This window comes from Chiloscyllium punctatum, chromosome 2 (genome assembly GCF_047496795.1).
Source record: "Chiloscyllium punctatum isolate Juve2018m chromosome 2, sChiPun1.3, whole genome shotgun sequence".
NCBI lineage: Eukaryota > Metazoa > Chordata > Chondrichthyes > Orectolobiformes > Hemiscylliidae > Chiloscyllium > Chiloscyllium punctatum.
In genome coordinates this window covers 63,596,265-63,622,011 of record NC_092740.1, presented here as the reverse complement: position 1 = coordinate 63,622,011, position 25,747 = coordinate 63,596,265, and the positions used below count along the sequence as shown (strand labels likewise).

General features: G+C 39.5%; 1 protein-coding gene across 2 annotated transcripts in view; it reads left to right on the top strand.

Annotated features, from left to right (window-relative positions):
• Positions 1-25,747, top strand: part of chd1 (chromodomain helicase DNA binding protein 1) — a 187,965-nt gene that overhangs the window by 92,869 nt on the left and 69,349 nt on the right. For both annotated transcript variants that reach the window (XM_072583580.1, XM_072583589.1), the window contains exons 7-11: positions 10,615-10,877; positions 11,670-11,895; positions 12,795-12,895; positions 17,010-17,188; positions 23,907-24,034. In XM_072583580.1, the coding sequence (XP_072439681.1) occupies positions 10,615-10,877; positions 11,670-11,895; positions 12,795-12,895; positions 17,010-17,188; positions 23,907-24,034 (897 nt within the window). The remainder of the gene's footprint in view (positions 1-10,614; positions 10,878-11,669; positions 11,896-12,794; positions 12,896-17,009; positions 17,189-23,906; positions 24,035-25,747) is intronic.

The window sequence follows — 25,747 nt, the reverse complement described above, 5'->3', positions numbered from 1 at the left end:
CCCCTGCAAGCCAAGGGATTAACCCTGGTTCAGTGATGAGTGCATGAAAGCATGTCAAGATCAGCACCAAGCATACAGTGCCAAACTGGTGAAGTTACAACAAGGGCTGATGCCCGAAACGTCGATTCTCCTGTTCCTTGGATGCTGCCTGACCTGCTGCGCTTTTCAGCAACACATTTTCAGCTCCAAGCTACAACACAAGACTACATCTGCCGAACAGCAGAAACAACATGCAATAATCAGAGATACGCAATCTCACTATCTGTGGTCCTGCCAAATTCATTTGTGGTTGGTGATGCACGATTAAACAACTTACAGGAGAAGAGGCCTCCATAAACATTTCCACCTACAAACTTGGGCACATAATGTAAAAGACAAGTCTGTAGCATTTGCATCTGTCTTCAACCAAATGCAGATTGCAGTCTAGTTGCCACAATGTAAAAATTCAGTTGAATCAAATTGAGACTGGAAATAAAATGCTGGATAAGAGGATAATGAGGCTTGGAGGAGGTCAGGTTTTAGGAATCAGTGGATTAAAAAGGTCAAAGCTAACAATGCAGTTATAGAGGTCTACAGCATAGAAGGTGGCCCTTTGGCCTTTCGAATTGTACAGAAAGCATCCGCTAAAGTCAGCAGGATAGATTGAAAAAATATCATCTTAGAAAATGCAAAGGAAAGCCTTTGTATCATTTAAAGGACCAAGTCTTAGATAGCCATGGGTCTCAGATAAAATGCTCATGAAAACAGATTAGTGGGGACCAAACAAAAGTAAAATTAATAAGTAAAATAATTAAAAAAAAAAGTAATGAAGTGAGTCTAACTAGGCAAATGAGACTCAGTGGGACAGCAGTGTACTGAATTTTTTAAAAAAGGGCACACTCAGAAAATGAAGGCATTGGAGAAGAACAGGAACATCAGAAATACGGAACAAAAGCAGACTGTTCGACCCATTGACTCTGTTCTGCAGTTCAACTAGATTGGTAACTACTGGAATGTTAGATCTATGTAAGCATAGAGGAATTGATGATAGAGACAATCTGCTACTTTTAGATCATGAGCATGTAAAGAATTGATGGGGAATGACATTGAAGACCTGTGTGTTAAGGATGACAGGATAGCAAAACCGGAGAAAGAAAACATTTGGAGCTCTCAGATAGACTAAATTAGATTAGATTACATTCCCTACAGTGTGGAAACAGGGCCTTCGGCCCAATAAGTCCACACTGACCCTCCGAAAAGAAATCCACCCAGACCCCTTCCCCTACATTTACCCCTGACTAACGCACCTAATGCTATGGGCAATTTAGCATGGCCAATTCATCTTTGGACTGTGGGAGGAAACCCACACAGACATTGAGAGAATGTGCAAACTCCACACAGTTGCCAGAAGTTGGAATCAAACATGGGTTCCTGGCGCTGAGAGGCATCATTGCTAACCACTGAACTATAAAATAACTGAAATCCGGAAAAGCATTAGGAAGTGATTGGATCTCTGCAGGAGACGACAAAAAAAATTGAGTAACTTGTGTAAAGGAGACTTATGCGAGATAGAATAGTGGCGCATGTTTTGAGGATTGTAGTCTCATCCCATTAGAGAAGAAGGCATGTTTCCACAAATGTGAAGAGAATTATATTATAACATTTGATCATGATTTGTTTAAGGAAATGATTAAGGTCAAAGCAAATATATTGAAAGTTTGTGCAGGTCATTTTATTGGCTGGAATCAGTTTTTTTTTTAAAAGAAGCATCATGAAACTAGAGAGGCTACAACAGAAGGCAAAAGAAGTTAGGCAAAAGAAGCATACAAAACCACAAGAAGTGTACATCTGCCCTTTGAATTCGAACAAAATTGACTGGGTGAACTGGCAAAAGTTGTTTGAGGTATTGGAGATGATACAGTTGATTGGAGAGATTTAAAAAGTGAGTGCATCACAGTACATAAAACAGACTTCTACAAATGGTACAGTGCTGGATGGGGGGTGCGGGCGGGGAGTGGGGTATGTTGGATGGTGTTGGGGGCGGGGGCTCTTGCGCTCTTTGCTGCTGCAGTCTCCTGAACGGGGAGCAGATTTTAAAAACTCCGAGCCCCAGAGGAAAGGCATTTAATTGATTAACAGAATAAGCGATTGTCCAAATGAAACAGTGTCCCCTCATCTCGTTTGGATAATTGAGGTTCCCCTGTACATAGATCCCTGAAAGTTGCCATCCAGGTTGATAATGCTGTTAAGAAGGCCTATGGTGTGTTAAGTTTTATTGGTAGAGGTATTGAGATGTGGAGCTGTAATGTCATGCTGCAACTGTACAAAATGCTTATGCGGTCGCACTTCGAATATTGTGTACAGTTCTGGTCGTCCTGTTTCAGGAAGGATGTGGAAGCATTGGAAAAGGTACAGAAGAGATTTAGCAGGATGTTGCCTGGTTTGGAACAAAGGTCTTCTGAGGAAAAGCTGAGGAACTTCAGTTTCTTCTCGTTGGAGAGAAGAAGCTAAGAGACATACAAGATGATTAGAGGATTAGATAGGATGGACGGTGAGAGTCATTTTCCTAGGATGACATCAGCTTGTACGAGGGGGCATACCTGTAAATTGAGGGGTATAGATTTAAGACAGATGTCAGAGGCAGGATCTTTACTCAAAGTGGTAAGGGTGTGGAATGCCCTGCCTGCCAATGTAGTTAACTCAGCCACATTAGGGACACTTAAACAATCCTTGGATAAGCATATGGATGATGATGGGACAACGTCAAAGGGATGGGCTGAGATTAGTTCACAAGTCGGCGCAACATCAAGGGCCGAAGGGTCTGTTTTAAAAAGAAATCTTATTCAGTGGCAGAGTAAGATATAGGGGCCAAATATTCCTCTGCATTCATGTGTTCATATGTGATGACAAGGTTGATAGAGGGTTCGTATGAATCTGGATAAGGTGGTTTATTCAGAGGGGAAACTAATTAAAAGAATAAAAACTGATAATAGCTTCTTGAAATGTATAAAAAGGAAGAGAGCAGTCAAAGTGAACGTATATCCCTTGGAAAATGAATCTGGAAAGATTGTTATGAGGAACAAGGAAATAGCGGAGTAGTTGAATAGATATTTTGCATCAGTCTTTATGGTGGAAGTAACTTTGAAATGCCATTACTACTGAAGAATACTGGGAGTGGGGAGTGTGGAATTAAGTATCATCATTAGTGTAGTAGTGTTGACAAACTAACAGGGCTAAAAACAGCTAAGTCTTGCTGGTCGTGATGCCTTGATTCCAAGCATCCTAAAAGGAGCTACAGAGATGGTGGGTGTGTTGGTTGTAATTTTCCACAAATCCTTTGATTTGAAGTACCAGAGGATTGGAAACTGCCAACATGACACCAATATTCAAAAAAGGAGAGAGGTAAAACGTGGGTAACCATAAAATGATCAACATAATATTCATTGTTGGAAAAATGTTGGAATTAAGGAAGTAACAACAACACATTTGGAAAGTCATAATTTGAGTCAGCATGGCTACATGAAAGGGAAATTGTATCTCTCTCATAGATTTTATCAAGGGAGGCTGGTAGGTATAGGAAATGCTGGGTGACTAGAGAAATTGAGGTTTTGGTTCAGAAAAAGAAGAAAGCATATGTCAGATATAGGCAGGCGAGACAGAGTGAATCTTTAGAAGAGCATAAAGGCAGTAGGAGTATACTTAAGGGGGACATCAAGAGGGCAAAAAAGTGTCATGGCTTTGGTAAATAGGGTTAAGAAGAGTCCAAAGGGTTTTTTAAATTTTACAAATACATTAAGGATGAAAGGGTAACTAGGGAGAGAATAGTGCCCCTCAAAGATCAGCAAGGCAGCCTATGTGTGGAGCCGCAGGAGATGGGGGTGATATTAAACAAGTATTTTCCATCAGTGTTTACTGTGGAGAAGGATGTGGAACATACAGAATGTGGGGAAATAGATGGTGACATCTTGAAAAATGTCCATATTACAGAGGAGGTGGTGTTGGATGTCTTGCAACACATAAAGGTGTCCATCCCAGACTAGGGTATCATCTGCAGTGTGCTAGTCAGGATGGGTTAAAATGGATGTGGAGGGAAAGGATTCATTGCCTTTTGGAAAAGATTAGTCGTCATTTCCAAATGAAGGCTGTGTAATGTGTCAAATGTAGTTGTTGATTCAGTTAATCTATTCAGAAGTTAGTTTTTCCCAGGTTTTGTTTTTGAAGAAAAGCTTATTTTGGAAAAATAAGCTGTGTCAATAATTTAGATTTTTTTTCTTTTTTGCCAAGCTTTACATTCCACATTTTCAAGGTTTTTGACTTGCCTGTTCTAAGGATTGAGCATTAAAAGATGCTCTGAGTATTTGTAATTACTTTCCAAGTTTATTTTTGTTATTAAAATATAGGTCATAGAGTACTTATTCTTAGCTAATTAGAATCCTTTGTGTTTTATGTTAATGTGTCTCCTTTTGCTTACAGCAAGATCAAGGGTTCTATAGTCTTATAAATAGTGCAAAATGTTTAGATTAGATTACATTACAGTGTGGAAACAGGCCCTTCAGCCCAACAAGTCCACACCGACCCGCCGAAGCACAACCCACCTAACACTAGGGGCAATTTAGCATGGCCAATTCATCTGACCTGCACATCTTTGGACTGTGGGAGGAAACCGGAGCACCCGGAGGAAACCCACGCAGACACGGGGAGAACGTGCAAACTCCACACAGTCAGTCGCCTGAGGCGGGAATTGAACCCGGGTCTCAGGCACTGTGAGGCGGCAGTGCTAACCACTGTACTACTGTGCCACCTGATAAGCAGGATCACTTTAATTGTATGCCTTGCAGACTTGTTTTTAAAATAAAATGATGTGAATGTTGAAGATCTGAAATAAAAACAAATTGCTGGAAAACTCATGTCTGGCAGCATCTTTGTCGAGAAAAAAATGTTAATGTTTCGAGTCTAATATAACTTCAAGTCATATTAGAATCGAAATGTTAACTCTACTTCTCTCTTCGCAGATAGTGCCAGACTTAACTTATTTGGAATATAATATGAAGGTAAGGATATCTTTACTAGAAGAGTTAAGAGAAAAGTTTATTCCTTTTGCCTAGCTATTTATGGATGTTGTAAATTTTTATTCATTTGAACTACATTTCAAAACAACAATAAATTTGAAATTTAAAAAAAACGTGTTTGTCACCAAGCCCATTCTTCTGTTATGGATTTACCCAATGTCTAACTTCCTGGGGACAAGCAGTCACCCATGGGTTAACAACACCATGGTCCCCAAAACGTTTTTCAAAATTACATGCAGTTAATCAATCTTCAAGAATACTGATTGAATTGTACAATCAATCAAGCTATCAAAAAAAACTGATCATCTACAAACTGAGAACTGTCAATTTCTGCTCTTCAGATCCTACATTGTTTTTCTTTTAGCAAGTTTTATGATCTCTGCAAAGATCAGAATGTTTTAATTTTTTTGGAAATCTGGAACCCAGGTATGTATTAAAAAAAGTGAAATCACAAGGTTCAAAGTTTAAACAAAATTCCTTTATAGTACTTCCTTAAAATTCCTTTAAAATCAAATAATGAATTCTAATAATACTCAATTTTTAATAGTTATGCTAAAATGTTCAAAGTACAATGCAGGCAGTTACTTATTCTATAAACCACAATCTATTAACGCATCTTTCCATTCGGCCAGTTTGACTTATGCCCCAAAAATCTAAGTCAGGTCTTCATTAGAAATTGGAAGTTTAACATCTTTGTCTGAGTATTATTTCAAAGGTTTCCATTAGTACTGAAATATCTCTCCCCTTCTGCTTACCAGTGCAAGGTTCTCCTTTTAAGTCTCCTTCAACCTCTCCAAAGTTGCAGCCTTTAGGGCATTGTGGACATTACTAGAGTGTTACATGTCGACAGCATGGGTCAGACCTCTCCTGGTTCTAATATTTAACTTTGGAATCTTGCATCGAGGAAATCTCTCCTTCTGCTCAGTTTAGAAAATCCAGAAGTTCAATTCATTGTTTGGAGTACTTTAGTAAATAGTTGTATTCCCACCAAACAGCATATAGGATTTCAGCTGATCTTTGTTGAAATAAATATGTCATGTAGCAAGCTTGTTCTAAAATGATACCTTAAATTGCTTTCAAGATATATTCCTGTTTGAGATCAGAGCCATATCCACAAATCTAACCCCTACAAAGTCGCTATAGTTTTACCAGATTACAGGGCTGCTCTTTCATTATAGAGAGAGATGATTGGTTTAATCTGAGGGTTACCATGCCTGAGGTGAGGGAAGAGATTGAGAAGGCGTATCCTTCATGGTGATTTCAGCCAGTATAGAACTTGAATTCTTGCTGTTGGCATCTCTCTGCATACCGGCTGGACTGAGCTAACTGACCATCAGACTCAAATTACAAAAGGGCCACGTGGCCCTTCAAGACCATTCCACCATTCTTCATGATCATGGGTGATCATCCAACTCGGTAGCATATTCCTGTTTTTTCCACATGTCCTGTGATCATTTTGCCCCAATTACTAAATCTAATGCCTCCCTGAAGTCGTGCAGTGATTTTGTCGAGGCTAACCACTCTGAGTGAAGATGATTTCGTCATATCAGACTTAAATGATTTAGCCATATCCTTAGACTGTAACTCCTGGTTCTGGACTCCCCTGTCATTGAGACATCCATTCTGCATCTCCCCTGTCTAGTCCTCTTAGAATTTTGTAGCTTTCTATTGGATTCCCTTCTCATTTTTCTGATCTCCAGTGTATATAATACTAACTATGGGTAGTCAGAAGGACGTTAAACTTCTGAGTTGGGGGGAAGGGAAAGTGAAAGCGACAAGGAGTATGGAGTTAAATGGAAAGATAAGCAGCAGGATTTAAACTTGAGGCAGATTGGGAATGCAGCAAAAAGGAAGGATAACTTAGGACATCTTATGACTTCCAATATCTCTAATGATAAGAAAGTTAGCATTAAGGCACTTTACCTGAATGCTCATAACATTCGTAACAAAGCAGATGAACTAATGGCACAGATCGTCGTGAATGATTATGATGTGGTAGGCATCACAGAGACGTGGTTGCAGGGGGGTCAGGACTGGCAGTTAAGCATCCAAGGATTTTCAACTTATCGAAAAGACAGGGAGGCGGGTAGAGGGGGTGGGGTTGCCTTGTTAGTTAAGAACAAAATTAAATCTATGGCACTGAATGAATAGCGTCGGATGATGTGGAGTCTGTGTGGGTGGAATTGAGGAACCACAAAGGCAAAAAACCATAATGGGAGTTATGTACAGACCTCCTAACAGTGGTCAGGACCAAGGGCGCAACATGTACCTGGAAATAGAGAAGGCATGTCAGAAAGGCAAGGTCATAGTGATCATGGGAGACTTCAATATGCAGGTGGACTGGGTAAATAATGTTGCCAGTGGATCCAAGGAAAGGGAATTCATGGAATGCTTACAGGATGGCTTTTTGGAACAGCTTGTCAAGGAGCCCACAAGGGAGCAGGCTATTCTGGACCTAGTGCTATGTAATGAACCAGACTTTATAAAAGATCTTAAAGTAAGGGAACACTTAGGAAGCAGCGATCATAATATGGTAGAGTTCAGTCTGCAGTTTGAAAGAGAGAAGGCAAAATCAGATGTCATGGTGTTACAGTTAAATAAAGGTAATTATGAGGGCATGAGAGAGGAACTGACGAAAATAGACTGGAAGCAGAGCCTAGCGGGGAGGACACTTGAGCAAAAATGGCAGGAGTTTGTGGGTATAATTGAGGGCACTGTACAGAGGTTCATCCCCAAGAAAAGAAAGATTATCTGGGGAGGGATAGACAGCCATGGCTGACAAAGGAAGTCAGGAAATGTATTAAAGAAAAAGAGAGGTCCTATAAAGTGGCCAAGAGCACTGGGAAATCAGAAGATTGGGAAGACTACAAAAACAAAGAGGATAACAAAGAGAGAAATAAGGAAGGAGAGGATCAAATATGAAGGTAGGCTAGCCAGTAATATTAGAAATGATAGTAAACGTTTCTTTCAATACATAAGAAACAAACGACAGGCAAAAGTAGACATTGGGCCACTTCAAACTGATGCTGGAAGCCTAGTGATGGGAGATAAGGAAATAGCTGAAGAACTTAATAAGTACTTTGCATCAGTCTTCACAGTGTAAGACATGAGTAATATCCCAACAATTAAAGGGAGTCAGGGGGCTGAATTGAGTATGGTTGCCATTACAAAAGAGAAAGTGCTAGAAAAGCTAAAAGGTCTTAAAATTGATAAATCTCCTGGCCCCGATGGGCTACATCCTAGAGTTCTGAGGGAGGTGGCAGAGGAAATAGCGGAGGCGTTGGTTGAGATCTTTCAGAAGTCACTGGAGTCAGGGAAAGTCCCGGATGATTGGAAGATCGCTGTTGTAACCCCCTTGTTCAAGAAAGGATCAAGACAAAAGATGGAAAATTATAGGCCAATTAGCCTAACCTCAGTTGTTGGTAAAATTCTAGATTCCATCATTAAGGATGAGGTTTCTAAATTCTTGGAAGAGCAGGGTCGGATTACAACCAGTCAACATGGATTTAGTAAGGGGAGGTCGTGCATGACAAACCTATTGGAATTTATTGAAGAGGTGACAAGCAGGTTAGACCAGGAAAACCCAGTGGATGTGGTCTATCTAGACTTCCAAAAGCCTTTGATAAGGTGCCACACGGGAGGCTGCTGAGCAAGGTGAGGGCCCATGGTGTTCGAGGTGAACTACTGGTATGGATTGAGGATTGGCTGTCTGACAGAAGGCAGAGAGTTGGGATAAAAGGTTCTTTTTTGGAATGGCAGCCAGTGACCAGCGGTGTCCCGCAGGGTCCAGTGTTGGGGCCACAGCTGTTCACATTATATATTAATGATCTGGATGAAGGGACTGGGGGCATTCTAGCAAAGTTTGCTGATGATACGAAGTTAGGTGGACAGGCAGGTAGTACTGAGGAAGTGGGGAGGCTGCAGAAGGATCTAGACAGTTTGGGAGAGTGGTCCAGGAAATGGCTGATGGAATTCAATGTGAACAAATGCGAGGTCTTGCACGTTGGAAAAAAGAATACAAGCATGGACTACTTTCTAAACGGTGAGAAAATTCATAAAGCCAAAGTACAAAGGGATCTGGGAATGCTAGTCGAGGATTCTCTAAAGGTAAACATGCAGGTTGAGTCAGTGATTAAGAAAGCGAATGCAATGTTGTCATTTATCTCAAGAGGGTTGGAATATAAAAGCAACGTTGTGCTACTGAGACTTTATAAAGCTCTGGTTAGGCCCCATTTGGAGTACTGTGTCCAGTTTTGGTCCCCACACCTCAGGAGGGACATACTGGCACTGGAGCGTGTCCAGCGGAGATTCTCATGGATGATCCCTGGAATGGTAGGCCTAACATACGAGGAACGGCTGAGGATCCTGGGATTGTATTCATTAGAGTTTAGAAGGTTGAAGGGAGATCTAATAGAAAGTTACAAGATAATACATGACTTGGAAAGGGTGGATGCTAGGAAATTGTTTCCGTTAGGCGAGGAGACTAGGACCCGTGGACACAGCCTTATAATTAGAGGGGGTAAATTCAGAACAGAAACGCGGAGACATTTCTTCAGTCAGAACGTGGTGGGCCTGTGGAATTCATTGTCCCAGAGTGCAGTGGAGGCCAGGACGCTAAATGCTTTCAAGGCAGAGATTGATAAATTCTTGATGTCACAAGGAATTAAGGGCTATGGGGAGGATGCGGGTAAGTGGATTTAAAATGCCCACCAGCCATGTTTGAATGGCGGAGTGGACTCGTTGGGCCAAATGGCCTTACTTCCACTCCTATGTCTTCTGGTCTTAGTGCCTAACTAGTTTAACCTCTACTCATGCTTAGAAATAGTGTCTTCAGAAATATATTATTAAAATAGACGTTTATAAGGTGTTTGACCTGACAATGAACAAAGCTAGAAAATAAGATTGGCCAATTATAACAGCTGAGAGCAAAATTTAATATTTGCTGTTTAATGCAGGTTAGACTCTCTGTTAAAGCCATTTATCTATTCCTATCTATACAATGACCAGGTGCATGCCTCTTTAATAATTAAATTGTGCATTGGAATCCCCTCCCCTTCCTTAACACCAGCTAATATAATCAGATGTGAGCCAAACTTTCCTGCCATCCGAAGAGTCGGTCTGCATTTCCTCTGGAGCGAACATATCCTTCCTCCAATAAGAAGACCAAAACTTCTCTCAGTATTTTGGGTGTGGTCCTCCAATAAGAAGACCAAAACTTCTCTCAGTATTTTGGGTGTGGTCTCACCAAGGCTCTGTATCATTGTAGCAAGACATCCCTGCTCTTATACTAATTTCGTAAAGGGTCAACTATAAGTTAATCTACTGTTTCCTGTCAACTTGGTCACGTGATTAGTTCCAAGATGAAAGGTAATTTGCCACAGCTCCCCTTTCAGAGAAATAGAGTTCTTAATGGGGCCATCACTACAACAAAGTTTTATTTTCGCCCAAAAGCACGTTGAGCATATAGCAAATAAATAAAAAATTACACTATTACTGAAGTTCATACCCAAAGTATGCTGCATTAAATATACATGGAAAGTGACAATTGTATTTTTTATAATTAAAGGATCAAAACAAAAAAAATGAAGAAAGGAAAGGGACTGAAGAGACCAGCTGATTCATCAGATGACGATGATGAAGAACATGATAAGAGGGGTTCTCGTCGTCAGGCAACAGTTAATGTCAGTTACAAGGAAGATGAGGATGCTAAAACTGATTCTGATGACTTACTTGAAATCTGTGGGGAGGATCTCCCCCCTCCAGCCGAGGAAGAAGAAGAATTTGAAACATTAGAGAGAGTAATGGAGTCACGAGTTGGACGGAAAGGAGGTATTTAATTAATTTTTAAAGGAATATTAAAATTATTTAAACATGATTTCATATTATTGGTTTGCAAGCTAGTTAATTAATTGTTTATTTAAATTTAATTTAGCCACATTGTGTATCACCTGATGAAAATGGTCATGTAATGAATTAACCTTCCTTTCTAATGTTTGGATTAGATATCGGGAAAAACTAGCTTTATTTGTTTCCCATTACAACGTTATGAATTGAAGACTTCACACATTTTAGTAAATCATTGAAAGACAACAGATTTTGAACCATGATAAAGGAGGGTATCAGTGCTCTTTGAATGTTATAGGTTTCTGTTGGATTCCACAACTGTCATTTCATTTTTCTGAATGCCAGTGAATATAATCCTAACTAATTCAAAGTCTCCTTGTATGTAAGTCCTGCCATCCCAGCAATCAGTCTGCACTCCCACTATAGCAAGAATGTCCTTGCTCAGGTAAGGAAGCCCCTTAATGACAAGGCACTGTAGAATTAATATTATTCTCTCCTCTAGACATTTGTCCTATGCTGTCTTACAGCCTTGTAGGCAGTGTGCAATCCTACGATCTTACTGTGCCTAGTTAGTATATATGAGTGGTCTGTTGTATAGCAGTTAGTATTAGCAGGCAAGCACATTCAAATAGAGGTTATTGGATGGTGATTGGGAATGATTGTGTTGCCTTATCTGATTGGTATAGCATTCAATTAAATTTTAGACACTTGACAATGATTTTATTTACAGCATCAATTAAATTTCTTTAGTTTTAACTATTTACTCTTGTTATTTAGCAACTGGTGCCACTACCACTACCTATGCAGTTGAGGCTGAGGGTAATCCTAATGCTGGGTTTGACCCTTTGAGGGAGGTAGGAGAGCAACAGTACCTGATTAAATGGAAGGGCTGGTCCCACCTCCACAACACCTGGGAAAGCGAGGAAACACTTTTACAGCAGAATACAAAAGGAATGAAAAAATTAGAGAACTACAAAAAAAAGGAAGAGGAAACCAAACGATGGTATGTAATGGAGCTGAGACTCTTGCCTTCTAACCGATGCAAACTGGCAGAAATATTTTTGCTTTATTCTGTTGAAACTGCAAACTGTTCTTTTCCTGTTCACATTCAATGTTGTAGCCCTAACAATATTTTTCTACGTAGTAGTGGGAAACAGGCTTTTCCTACTTTAGGTCATTTTACTACTTTACCTGTGGTTCATTAGCACATAACAGTACTTTTAAGGAAGCAGTATAGTTTTCCTCTGGACTGTTGGAAGAATATGCTTATGGAAATAATTAAAAATCACACACCACCAGGTTATAGTCCAATAGATTTATTTGGAAGTACAAGCTTTTGGAGCGCTGTTCCTTCGTCAGGTAGCTCAAAAGCTTGTACTTCCAAATAAGCTTGTTGGACTATTACCTGGTGCCATGCGATTTTTAATTTTGTCCACCCAAGTCCAACACCACACCTCCACTTTATGGAAATGCGTTTTCCAGGTTCCTGGCAATTTCAGCATTTGATAAATCAGCCCCTTTTAAGTAACAAAATCAAAGTTCTCTTTGGCAGGTTTTGTGGGCTTTAATGTTTGGATATATTTTTCAAACATGACATTGTTAAAGACAGTTGAGTGCAGGAACAGTCCTCAGGATATAAACTAACTTTGTCTAATCTACCTGGAGGGAGTTATATAACTTAAGCTTCAGCACATTACTGGTAGCTTGATGTAAAAAGCTGTGTGCCAGCCAAGAAATATTATGCGAACTTCAAAATATTTTACGAGGGGATGAGTATTAAGATAGTAAAGGAGAGAAAATCTTTTCAACCAAAACTTTAGTTTATTCATCTCAAGTCATTTGTATTGAGTATTTTTAAACAACTTGTATCTTCTTTTATAATGTTTAAAATTAACTTTATAGGTTAAAAATGGCATCTCCTGAAGATATAGAATACTTCAACTGTCAACAGGAATTAGTTGATGACTTGCATCGGCAATATCAATTTGTGGAACGCATAATTGGTAAGAGTTCATAGCAGAAACTTTTAATAGGCTTAACAGGTACTTCGTTCATTTCATACCCTAATTAGTATTTAAATATTGTCAGTTTTGATCAGCTTGTTCATCTTGCTTCAGTAATATCATGTACCTCTGGCTATGAATTCAAACCACAGCTCAGACTTCAAAACATAAGCAGAGTGTGCATTTTCACTGTAGTATCATGAGAATGCAAGGTTGTTGGAATGTTGCAATTAGACAATGAACTGAAAACTTGACTACCAGTTCTGGTTCAGGTAGATGTGAAAGATCTTGAGGAAACCTAGGGAGTTAACTTGGTGACCTGACTGATATTGCTTCTCCCCACATTATTGTAAAAACAATATCTCTATATTTTTCTGCATTTTTGATTTATGCATGTGAAAGGGAAAATGACTATTGTGGAAGGGATTGTCTCACTTTTAACACCCAAGCTATCGGCACTTACTTTAAATACTATTTATACTGCTGCTCGTTCAGGCTGTGAGAAATGTTATTACTGACACCAGAGGGTGCATGCAAAGTGAGATTCAGTCAACAACAAATATCTGACTGACTTCTGGAGTTGTGAACTGGTTATTGAAGACAAAGCCTTTTTGCCAACGACTATATGATTGGTTGCTTGGTCGCTTGAACAACTTGTGGGTGTGACTTTGGATCTCTGGAAATGTAGGTAGTGTCTTTCTCTCTGCAGTAAAAAAAAACCTGAAGAAAGTCAATTTATTTTGATTCACCAGTTGTTATAAGATGTGATCTTTAACCAGTAGTTAAGGGACTTTGTAATTTGTGAACTAGAGACTCTGTGCTGCCTGCAAGGAGGAGAGAGATTGAAGATCAGTAAAAGGATCATCTTGACAAACCTTGTGGACAGGGATCATTTTTCCCTCCATCTGTGCTTAATTTCCTCTGTCTGACTGGGTTTGTGGAAGCAGTATTATAAGGGTGTTAAAAGTTTCATGAAGTGGAGTTACATGTTGACAGTTCCAAGGTGTTTACTGTGGCTAGAAACTGTATTCTTAACGACAGAAATTGGTCAGTGCTGTCTGTTTTGTTGGATCTAAAAAAGTAATGTATATTGCAGAACTTAGTATTTTTTTGATAACTTGATAATGGAGAAGAAATTGGTGATGGTGGGTGAAGATCACAATCTCTTTCTCTTATTCAAATTATCATTACTTGATTAGTCTCTGCAGCTTGTCAGTTGAAGCATGGGCAATGTCTAGTTCATACTGAAGGCTGACTTACATGATTTTGTTGTCGAAGGAATTGTGAATGAACCTATAGCATTGTCAGACATTTGCCTTCCTGGTCTAATGACAGAAAGGAAATGACTGATGAAAATGCTGAAGAATGTTTGGACTTAAGGACATTTTCTGGAATAAAAATGTTGCAATACCATGGGGTTGTGATGACTGGCTAATAAAAACCATAATTTATCATCTTTGTTCCTGGTGTGATTCCAGCCAAGGAAGTGTTTTCATTTTGATCTCCACTAACTTTGGTTTTACTACGATCTTTAAAGGCATGCTTAACTAAGTAATGGTGATACAAAGAGGTAATGTTATTTTTCTACACCATTGATATTGTGTCCATGTCTGGATGAAGACTCCTGTTACAGTTTGGAGATGCATTGTTCTGATGGAACTCAAGCAGAGTGTCTGCAGTTTTTGAGTTTATGTGTTGCTTGATAGCCCTCTTGATGTCCTGTACCATAATTTTGTAGGTGGCTAGGAGGAGGTAGGTGAGGTTGAAGTTGCATAATTAGATTCTGCCTTATTGATTTTGTACATTAATAGACGAATACCAGAGGCATAATTGTATTAGAACAGTTTGACTGGAGGTTTGGCTAATTCTGGTGTGCTGGCTTTCAGCACCACAATTGTAAGTAAGAGGAAATTCAGCAAGTTATTTACAAGCCCACTGAGATTGTTTCGCGATTCGCGGTAACCAAATACTGCTTGGGGATAACAAATCATTTCATGATCCTTAATACTAAATAGGCTTGCAACATCTGGTCATGTCTTTGGCAAGAAATCCATGTAAAATTACAATGATATGATCATAAGTGGTCTATTTTAATGTAATTTAAGATAAAATGACCTTTTATTGATTCTTTATCTATTCAAGCTTGTTAAGTTTTCATTTGTAGTTGAATCAATTGCTATTGTATTGTGCTCTTGCTCCCTGTGACTTTGCTTAGTAAATCACCCCCAAGTGTTTTCATGTTTCCTTTGACTTGTGTATGTTGCCCATTTTTCATCTCATTAATGCTTTTTTTAGTGATGCCACCTATGAAAGTTAGATTTTCTTCATTCTTGTAATCAGATTTATTATGTGTCTTTTGCTGATTATTTTCATAAAGCCCTTCTTTAAGAAACAAATGTTTATTCTAGTCTTGAGGTCTAAAGACACTTGCGCAGTCATGTTATAGAACAGATGTTGGAGGGAGAATTTCTTTGGCATAAACCCTTGAAATATGTGTGCTTATTAAGCTAAGGCAGTTATTGAAACGTGATAATTTGTTCAACATAGTTATTAATAATCAGCTGTACCTGCTACTTCAGTTGAATAGTTAATCCATTTCAAGAGGAAATATGTTTTGTCAAAGTTTTCATCTTCTACTCACCAGGGCAATTTGCAACAAATACCAAAGTCAAAAGAAAAGTACAGTTTTTGCTGTGTGAGAGGAGAATGCTGATTTGTTGTCAGGTGGATTTAGGTTGGTAGAGGCATGGAACATGACCCATATTTTGTTACACCCTCATAAAAGATCTTTGAAATGTCATAGCCACAAATTTAAAACACAAATGAAATCATGAGTGGCAAAGACAATTAACACAAGATACCTATGACCATAATTTAATAGAAAGTATACCTACATGATTAGGACTGAAACTTGAGACCTCCTGAGCTGAATGTAGCCAGTGGAGAGTAATATGATCAAGAGTCACTTGACATGCCAGAGAACTAGCAAAAGGTTAATTAAAACCAGAACTTTATTTGAATAAATCTAATTGGAGGGTCTGAACACCATTCCATAGAGTTAAAAATGATCTAATTATAAAAGTTTGAGCTTGGATGACGTGTTCCTTATAATGGGATAAATGTAAGTTTTGACGATGAAAGCTCAGTTGGCTACATTCCTGCTGTTGATTTGCAAGGTTCCTGTTTTAAATCACATTCCAGGACCTGAGCACAAAAGGCAAGGCTGATACTCTGATGCAGTGCTGTGAATGAGCTGCTAATCTTTTAGATGAGGCATTAGACTAAAGCCCTGGCTGCCTTTACAGGTGGATATAAAAGATCCTTGGCACTATTGCGAAGTGGAGCCCGTGCATTGAGTATGTGCTTCTACAGGAGCTGCTGCCTATGGAATGGAAGTTGTGTTTCAATGGAAAGTTAGCCGTTCTGCAGTCTAACATGGAGAAAAATGTCCTGTTTTAAAAGTGTTGCAACTTCAAATTTTTTTAAAAAATCACTAACTGAAAATTTTATTCAGTTTTGTGATTCACGCTATGGGAAGAATTTTGAGGCAACAGCTAAGATATGGTGTAGATTCACTCATTCTGCCTGCCCTAAAGAAATGCAAATATGAAGAAAAATTTGAAAAAGTTGTGGTATCTTTGATAGGATAGAAGTGATTATGAAATGATTTGGTAGAGCAGGTTCTATTTTCCAATGTTGAGGTACTGGACAGATTTAAATTCAAATGTAAACTATTAAGGACAAAATGCTGTAGGAACATTTTTGTTGAATAAGGAGAACGTTTTTGAGGGGAGGGAGCTGATTGAAGCAGAAACTATATTAAAATATAAAAATAATTTGGTTAGATGGTTGAAGGAAAGGGATTATAAGGAAAATATTGCTGTAAAGTCACTTAGATTAGGACTACTCACATAGAGGATAAATGCCAGTGTGGACTGTTGCAGTAGAGTTGACTTTTTTTTTTGTAGTTCTAATTTGTGCAGTACTTTGTAAAAGTCTTTAATTCTGAAATCTATGGATAAAAACAAATATGAAGAGTGAGTCTTCTGAGATTTGTGTAATGTTGTCATTGTATCAAGAAAGTCTTCATTTTAAATCACGAATTTGCTTTCAGCACATTCGAACCAGAAATCTGCTTCAGGGCATCCAGACTACCTGTGCAAATGGCAAGGCCTTTCATACTCTGAGTGTAGCTGGGAGGATGGTGCTCTTATATCCAGAAAGTTTCAGTCACACATCGATGCATATACAAACCGAAATCAATCCAGATGCATCCCCATGAAGGAGTGCAAGGTACTTAAATTTAAATATTTACATTGGTACAAGTAAAACTATTTTGACAAAGCTACCTGATTTAATCTGGGGGAGGCGATGGCCTAGTCATATTAATGTTAGGCTATTAATCCAGAAACTGAGCTAATGTGCTGGTGAGCCTGGGTTCGAAACCCGCCACGTCAGATGGTGCAATTTGAATTCGATATAAACTATCCAAAACCTTTGTTGATAGTCAGGATACTCCATGTTGCTCACCAGTGTCCTTCAGAGAAGGACATCTGCCGTCTTCTCCTCATCTAGCCCAAATGTGACTCCAAACCCATAGCAATGTGGTTGTCTCTCAACTGACCTCTGAAATGGCCAAGGAAGCCACTCAGTTATATCATTGCTATGGAGCCTCAATAAAGAAATCATTGCCCTGGGCACCAGAAAACTCAATGGCAGAAATGGTCTTGTTGACTCTGTAAAGTCCTCCTTACTAACATAAGGGTGCTTCTGCCAAAATTGGGAGAGCTGTCTCACCGCCTAGTCGAGCAACAGCCTCACATAGTCAGACATTTGGATTCATACCTTACAGAAAATGTCCCAGACACCACCATCACCATCTGTGGAACCCACTGGCAGGACAGACCCACCGAAGGTAGCCGCACAGTGGTTATACGGTTGACTCTGGACCTTATTAAGTCACCTGGCTTCAGATTAAACATCTGGGTTTCTCCAGTGTCCTGTGTTTATTTAAACATTTCCAACATCCAAAGTATTTTGTCTTCTTTATAATAATTCTTTAAAGATGATCCCTTGCCTATGTACCATCAAAGCTTTTAATGTATTTTCTTAATCCAAGTCAGTGTATATACCCATCTTTAATTATTTCCTTTGCTTGACTTTAACACCCTGGCTGGAAATTGAACGACTTCATTTACAAACATTATGGTCACCCATTCCTTACAACAATGTTATTCATTATCTCTTTATTATTACATACCACAATGTCTATAATAGCTTGTCCTACAGTGGTTCTTAAACTGCTCCAGAAAACTAATCCTAACACATTGCAGAAACTCATCCTTTATAATTGGTGTCCATTTAGTTTACAGTGTTTGCAAATTGAAATCACCCATGATTACTTTCTTACCTGTGTTACACGTTCCTGTAATCTATTCATTATCCATGTGTATATGTGTATTTCTTTAAATGAAATATATTTGGAAATTGTGTTTAGTTGGTTTCTCTGATTTCCAGAGTGGCCCTTTAATTGGTAGTTTGTAACTTAATATACCAATGATTCCAACAGCTTTTGAGTCTTAAATTTTCTTTTTTTTTCAGCTAAAGCAGGGCTGTTGGTGATTTTGATTTGTGAATTTAATGCAAAGCATTCTGATATCAGAAAACCACTTTGGGCTAAAAATTCACCTATGCAATGAAAAATTGCCCCATTATTTTACCCATTTAGGTGGAAATGACATTTCTATTGTCAGATGTTTGAAGAGCTCCAAATATGCATTTTTTCCGGGAGCAATTTGGGACCTAGAAGCTCTCTAAACATCTGTATACAAATAGCATAAAGGAGGCTATTCTGTTCATTATAACCTTTTACAGATACAGAGTCATTGATCTGTACAGCATGGAAACAGACCCTTTGGTCCAACTTGTCCAGGCCAACCAGATATCCTAAATTAATCTAGTCACATTTGCCAGCATTTGGCCCATATCCCTCTAAACCTTTCCTATTCATATACCCATTCGAAGATCCCTTTTAAATCTCGTAACTGTACCAGCCTCCTCCGCCACCTCTGGCAGCTCATTGCGAACATGCAGCACCCTTTGTATGAAAACGTTGCCCCTTAGGTCCCTTTTATATCTTTCCGCTCTCACCATAAACCTATGCCCTCTAGTTTTGGTCTCCATCCCAGGGAAAAGACCATGACTATTCAACTTATCTATGCCTCTCATAATTTTATAAACTTCCATAGGTCATCCTTAGCCTCCGACGTTCCTGGGAAAATAGCCCCAGCCTATTCAGCCTTTGCCAATAGTTCATATCCTTCAACCCTGGCAATATCTTTGTAGATCTTTTCTGAAGCCTTTCAAGTTTCACAACATCCTTCCAATAGGAGGGAGACCAGAATTGAATACTGATTCCATGGCCAAACCAATATCCTGTACAGCCCCAACATGACCTCCCAACTCCTAAACTGATTGCATTGGCCAATAAAGTCAAGCATGCCAAATGCTGCCTTCACTATCCTGTCTGTCTATGCCTCCATTTGCAAGTAACTATGAACCTACACTCCACAACCTCTTTGTTCAACAACAACCTCCAGGATTTTACCATTATTTGTATAAGTCCTACCCTGATTTGCCTTTTCAAAATGCAGCACCTCACATTTATCTAGATTAAACTCCATCTGCCACTCCTCGGTCCATCTGATCATGATCCTGTTGCACTCTGAAGTTACCTTTTTTCCTGTCCACCATGCTTCCAATTGTGTCATCTGCAAACCTACTAACTATACCTCCCATATTCACGTCCAAATCATTTATATAAATGATGAAAAGCAGTGCACCCAGCGCCGATCTTTGTGGCACCCTGCTGGTCATAGGTCTCCAGTCTGAAAAGTGCCCCTCTACTACCACCCTCTGTCTCCTACCTTCGAGCCAATTCTGTCTCCAAATGGCCAGTTCTCCCTGTATTCTGTGAGATCTAACCTTGCTAACCAGTTTCCTATGAGGAACCTTGTTGAACGCCTTATTGAAGTCCATATAGATCACATCCACTGCTCTGCCCATATCAATCCTCTTTGTTACTACTTCAAAAACTCAATCATGTTCATGAGACATGATTTGCCAGACACACAACCATGTTGACTGTCCCTAATCAGTCGTTGTCTTTCCAAACACACGTAAATCCTGCCCCTCAGGACACCCTCCAACAACTTGCCCATCATCGATGTCAAGGCTCACTGGTCTATAGTTCCTTGGTTTTTTTCTTACCACCTTTCTTAAGTAGTGGTACCATGTTAGCCAACCTCCAATCGTCTGGCACCTCACCTGTGACTGTCAATGATGCAAATATCTCAGCAAAGGACCCAGCAATCACTTCCCTAGCTTCCCACAGAGTTCTGGGGTTATATCTGATCAGGTCCAGGGAATTTATCCACCTTGATGCGTTTTCAGCTGTCCAGCACTACCATCTATGTAATACAGAGGAACCTCGATTATCTGAATACCAATTATCCTAAAATCATATTATCCGAAGGACATCTCCAGTTCCCGATGGAAACATTACATCAAAGATGTGTTTCCAACAGTCATCACATCTTTTGTTTACAGCGAATAAACAGGCACTGTCTCCAAATGACTGATTGCCCGCCCTCTCTCTCCACACACTTTCCCTGGAGTTCTAACAGGAGTGTACCCTAAATCCCCCTTCCCCCCCGTAATATCTCCAACATTGTCCTGTACAGGGCAGAGGTGGAACCTGTCAATAAAACATTTGCGGTAAAATGTGTGTGGGGCTGTGGCTGTGTGCACGTGTGCTGTTTGAAGACTAATCCCACAAAGGTACCTGCAGCAGTCTTATTGTTGGTGTCCAGTCCAACTGCCCCAGAGAGGGGACAAGTGTATATGGGGTTGGGTGGCGGGCGGGGTTGTGGTGTTGAACCGGGTTAGGGGCGGGGGCTGGTGTTGCACAGGGTTAGGGGTTAGAGGGGGCGGTATTGGAGGCGGGAGGGTGGTGTTGCACAGGGGTTGGAGGGAGGCGGTGTTGCACGGGGGTTGGGGTGTTGTTGCACGGGGTTTGGGGGCGGGGCCTTGCCTATTTAAATGCCCCTAATGATGGCGAGTCTACAAATGTGCATGTAGGCCATTCCACGCTCCTACCACTCTGTGTAAAGAAACTATCCCTGATATCTGTCCGAAATCTACTACCCTTCAACTTAAAGCTATGTCCCCTCCTGTTAGCCTTCATCATCTGAGGAAAAAGGCTCTCACTGTCCACCTTATCTAACCCTCTTATTATCTTATACGTCTCTATTAAGTCACCTCCCAACCTTCACTCCAACGAAAGCAGCCTTAGTTCCCTCAGCCTTTCCTTGTAAGGCCTTCCTTCCATCGTTTAACCGAATAATCAATTATCCGAACGAAATAATGCCCGCCCATCATGTTTGGATAATCGAGGTTCCCTGTATGGAGATTTTTCAATATGTTGCTGATTTATTTCCACATGCACTTTATCTTCCATGTCTTTCTCCATAGTAAACACGATGCAAAATAATTCATTTAGTATCTCCCTCATCTCCTGCGGTTTCACATATAGATGGCATTGTATATTTTTCAGACCCCCTATTCTGTCCCTGGTTACTCTTTTGTCTTTAATATATTTATAAAATCCCTTTGGATTCTCCTTGACCCTAATTGCCAAAGCTATCTTTTTGCCCTCCTGATTTCCCTCTTGGGTATACTCCTACTGCCTTTACACTTTTCTAGGGATTCTACTGCCTATACCCGACATATGCTTGCTTCTTATTCTTGACCAAAACCTCAATTTCTTTTGTCCTCCAACATTCCCTACACCTTACAATTCTTGCCCTTCACCCTAACAGGAACATACTGTCCCTGAACTCATGTTATCGCATTTTTGAAGGCTTCCCATCTTCCAGTTCTCTCTATACCTGCAAGTGTCTGCCCCCAGTCAACTTTTGAAACTACTTGCCTAATACCATCAAAATTGGCCTTCGTCCAATTCATTCACAACATTACAGCGCAGTACAGGCCCTGTGACCCTCAATGTTGTGCCAACCTGTGGGACCAATCTGAAGCCTATCTAACCCACACTATTCCATTTCCAACCAAGCATTTATCCAATGGCCATTTAAATGCCCTGAAAGTTGGTGAGTCTACTTTGAGTAAAGAAACTACCTCTGATATCTGTCCTATATCTAACACCCTTCAATTTTACGCTATGTCCCCTTGTGTGAACCATCACCAACAGAGGAAAAAGGCTCTCTCTGTCCACCTTATATAACCCTCTGATTATCTTATATGTCTCAATTAAGTCACCTCTCAACCGTCTCTCAGATGAAAACAACCTCCAGTCCCTCAGCCTTTCCTCATAGGACCTTCCCACCATACAGGCAACATCCCAGTAAGTTGCCTCTGAACCCTTTCCAAAGCTTCCACATCCTTCCTATAATGCAGTGACCAGAATTGTACGCAGAGCGGCCGTGCCAGAGTTTTGTACATCTGCAACATGACCTCGTGATTCTGAAACTCAGTCCCTCCACCATTAAATGCTAACACATCGTATGCCTTCTTAACAACCCTATCAACCTGGGTGGCGACTTTCAGGGATCTATGTACATGGACACAGAGGTCTCTCTGCTCATCTACACTACCAAGAATCTTACCATTAGCCCAGTAGTCTTTATTCCTGTTGCTCCTTTTCCACATTAAACTCTATTTTCCAGCGCAGCAGCTTATTCATGTCCCTCTGTAACCTGCAACATCCTTCAGCACTGTCCACAACTCCACTGACTTGAGTGTCATCCACAAATTTACTACCCATCCTTCTACGCACTCATCCAGGTCATTTATAAAAATGACAAACAGCAATGGACCTAGCACATATCCACTAGTAACTGAACTCCAGAATGAACGTTTCCCATCAACCACCATTCTGTCGCCTTCAGTTAGCAAATGTCTGATCCAAACCGCTAAACCTCCTTCAATCCCATGCCTCTGTATTTTGTGTGATAGCCTACCATGGGGAACCTTATCAAATGCCTTACTGAAAACCATATACACCGCATCAACTGCTTTACCCTCATCCACCTTTTTAGTTGCCTTCTCAAAGAACTCAACACAAACCTTTGTGAGTCACAACCTACCCTTCACAAAACTGTGTTGACTATCCCTAATCAACTTATTTCTTTTAAAATTCAAATTAAAAATTAAACTTTAAAATTTTAACTTTTCTATCCAGTCTATCCATTTCCGTCACTATCCTTTTCGAAAGTGCTCCCGCACTGACACCTCAGTTACTTGCTCTGCCTTATTTCCCACGAAAAGGTCAAGTTTTGTACCTTCTCTAGTAGGTACATCTACATACTGAATCAGAAAATGTTCTTGTACACACTTAACAAATTCTTCTCCGTCCAAGTTCTTAACACAGACTGGGACTCCCATAGTGTTTGGAAAATTAAATTCCCTGACTATAACTACCGTATTATTCTTACAGATGACTGATATCTCCTTACAAGTTTGTTTCTCAATTTCCTGTAGACTGTTGTGGGGTGGAGTTGGGGGTATGGGGGTTCTATGGTATAATCCCAATAAGGTGATCATCTCTTTCTTATTTCTCAGTTCCACCCAAATAATGCTTCTGGACATATTCCCAGGAATATCCTTTCTCAGTATAGCCATAATGTTATCCATAATCCTAAAAGACAGTCCCCCTCCTCTCTTGTGTCCATTTCTATCCTTTCTATAGCATCTCTACCCTGGAACGTTAAGCTGCCAGTCCTGTCCATCCCAGAGCCATGTCTCTGTAATCGCTATGATATTTAGTCCCATGTTCCCAACCATGCCTGACTTCATCTGCCTTATGTGTTAGGCCTCTTATTTAGTTGTTTTCAGTACTGCTCCTTTGGTATCTGTTCATAACTAGCAATTGATGGTATATAGCAAATCTGCTTCATGGAGCACTGTTTAGTGTTTATTTTTGTTGTTTATGCAGGTTTTAAAGCAAAGGCCGAGGTTTGTCACACTAAAGAAGCAGCCAAGCTATATAGGAAGTGCTGATGTGTTGGAACTCCGAGATTATCAATTAAATGGTTTAAATTGGTTGGCACACTCCTGGTGCAAGTAAGTAATTTTGAATCCATGTATGAAATTAAGATAATTTCCACTTTAGACTCAATGGAAAATTGGGTATACTTTTTGTCAGTTATGTTACAGTTAAAAGTTTCTGCTAAATACATTTGCATTATAGCAAATGTGAACACCACATGAATCTGTGACTGAAGTAGAACAAATTCATTGTTTAACTTGCATTGCAAAGCATTTACTGAATTTAACGCTGGTAGTCCGGTAGTTATATTGCTAGAGGTAAAATGTGTTTATCACAGAATAGGAATAGACACTTGAATAAGAATTTGGTTCTCCATTTGGTTCTAAATTACTGAAAACTACTTTTAAGAATATTTTGACCTGTCATTTTCTTCACTCATAAATATTTAAAACATAACCTTAAAATGTTCCAACTAATGCCGACATACCTAAGAAAATTAGCACAATTTGAAGAGCTATGTTGTACAGAAAATTATTAGCCTTGTAATTTTGATTGTGGATATAGCAGTTTTATGGGTGAAACTAACTTCTGGCAACATTTTTATTCAAGTAACACTAACCACAATGAATATTCACGTAAAGCTTTGAAGCTTAACGTAATTGAAATTTAAAATTCCAAAACTCAGTTTAGCTGCTTTGTATTAATAACACATTTAATTGTGTGTAGGTGCTGGGCACTGAGGAATAATCTTCATACCTTTAATTAGGAGCAGACTGAAGCTGTGCTAGCTAACTTAAGGGGTCAACATTTTTATTTATTTCTGTAAATAAAGCTTATAACATTGACAAAGATTGATTTCAGGTCTATCTTCCTTCACCCGCCTATCTACGAAGTACTCATTATGAAATGTTATCTCTTTATTTGTAATTGTTTCACTTGCTAACATTTCTTGGAATTTTAATCTTAGATCCAAGGGAGACAATTCTGATTTAAACTTTTGGCCTGTATTATCCAGAAAAATTACATTAATCATATGCAAATTTAATAGTATTGTGATTTTTTTCTTATGAGATTCTGATGAGTTTAGCATGTTACTTATCATACATGTGCAAGATTATTTAATAGTCAAATCTCATAATTTTTTAATTTTGTGAAGTTTTTTTGAGAATTCCTGTCATTTTTAGTTGTTTCTATATTATAGCATCTATAGGGATGTTTACAGCACATATGGAAAGAATTCAGCCCTTAATTTATATGCTAACTCCCCTAACCCCACTCCTGTACCTTTTCCTCAAGCACTACAATTATATCTATTCAGATAATAACCTGCAGAGAGCATAACTGAACCTGCTCCACCTTAGTCCCCAGCAGTTCCTTACAGATTCTAAACACTAAATTCATGAAAATATTTTTCAAAGTCCCCTTTGCTTCTTTTGTCACTCACTTTGATGCAGAGAGGAACCTTGATTATCCGAGTATCAGTTGTCCGAATTTCGGATTATCGGAAGAAGATCTCAAGGTCCCTATAGAAACATTCCATCAAAGAGGTGTTTCCAACACTGATCGTGTCTTTTGTTTGCAATGATTAAAAATGAAGATGGCTTACTGAAATGCTGTCGAGAACAGTCCTGGACATCAGTGGGAGCCCCAGAACTGTCTCCAAATGACTGACCACCTGCCCACTCTCTTGCCATACTTTCCCTGGAGTTACACACAGAGATGTATCCTAAACTCCACCCCCTCTTCCCCAGATAATATCGCCAACATTGTCCTGTACAGGGCAAAGG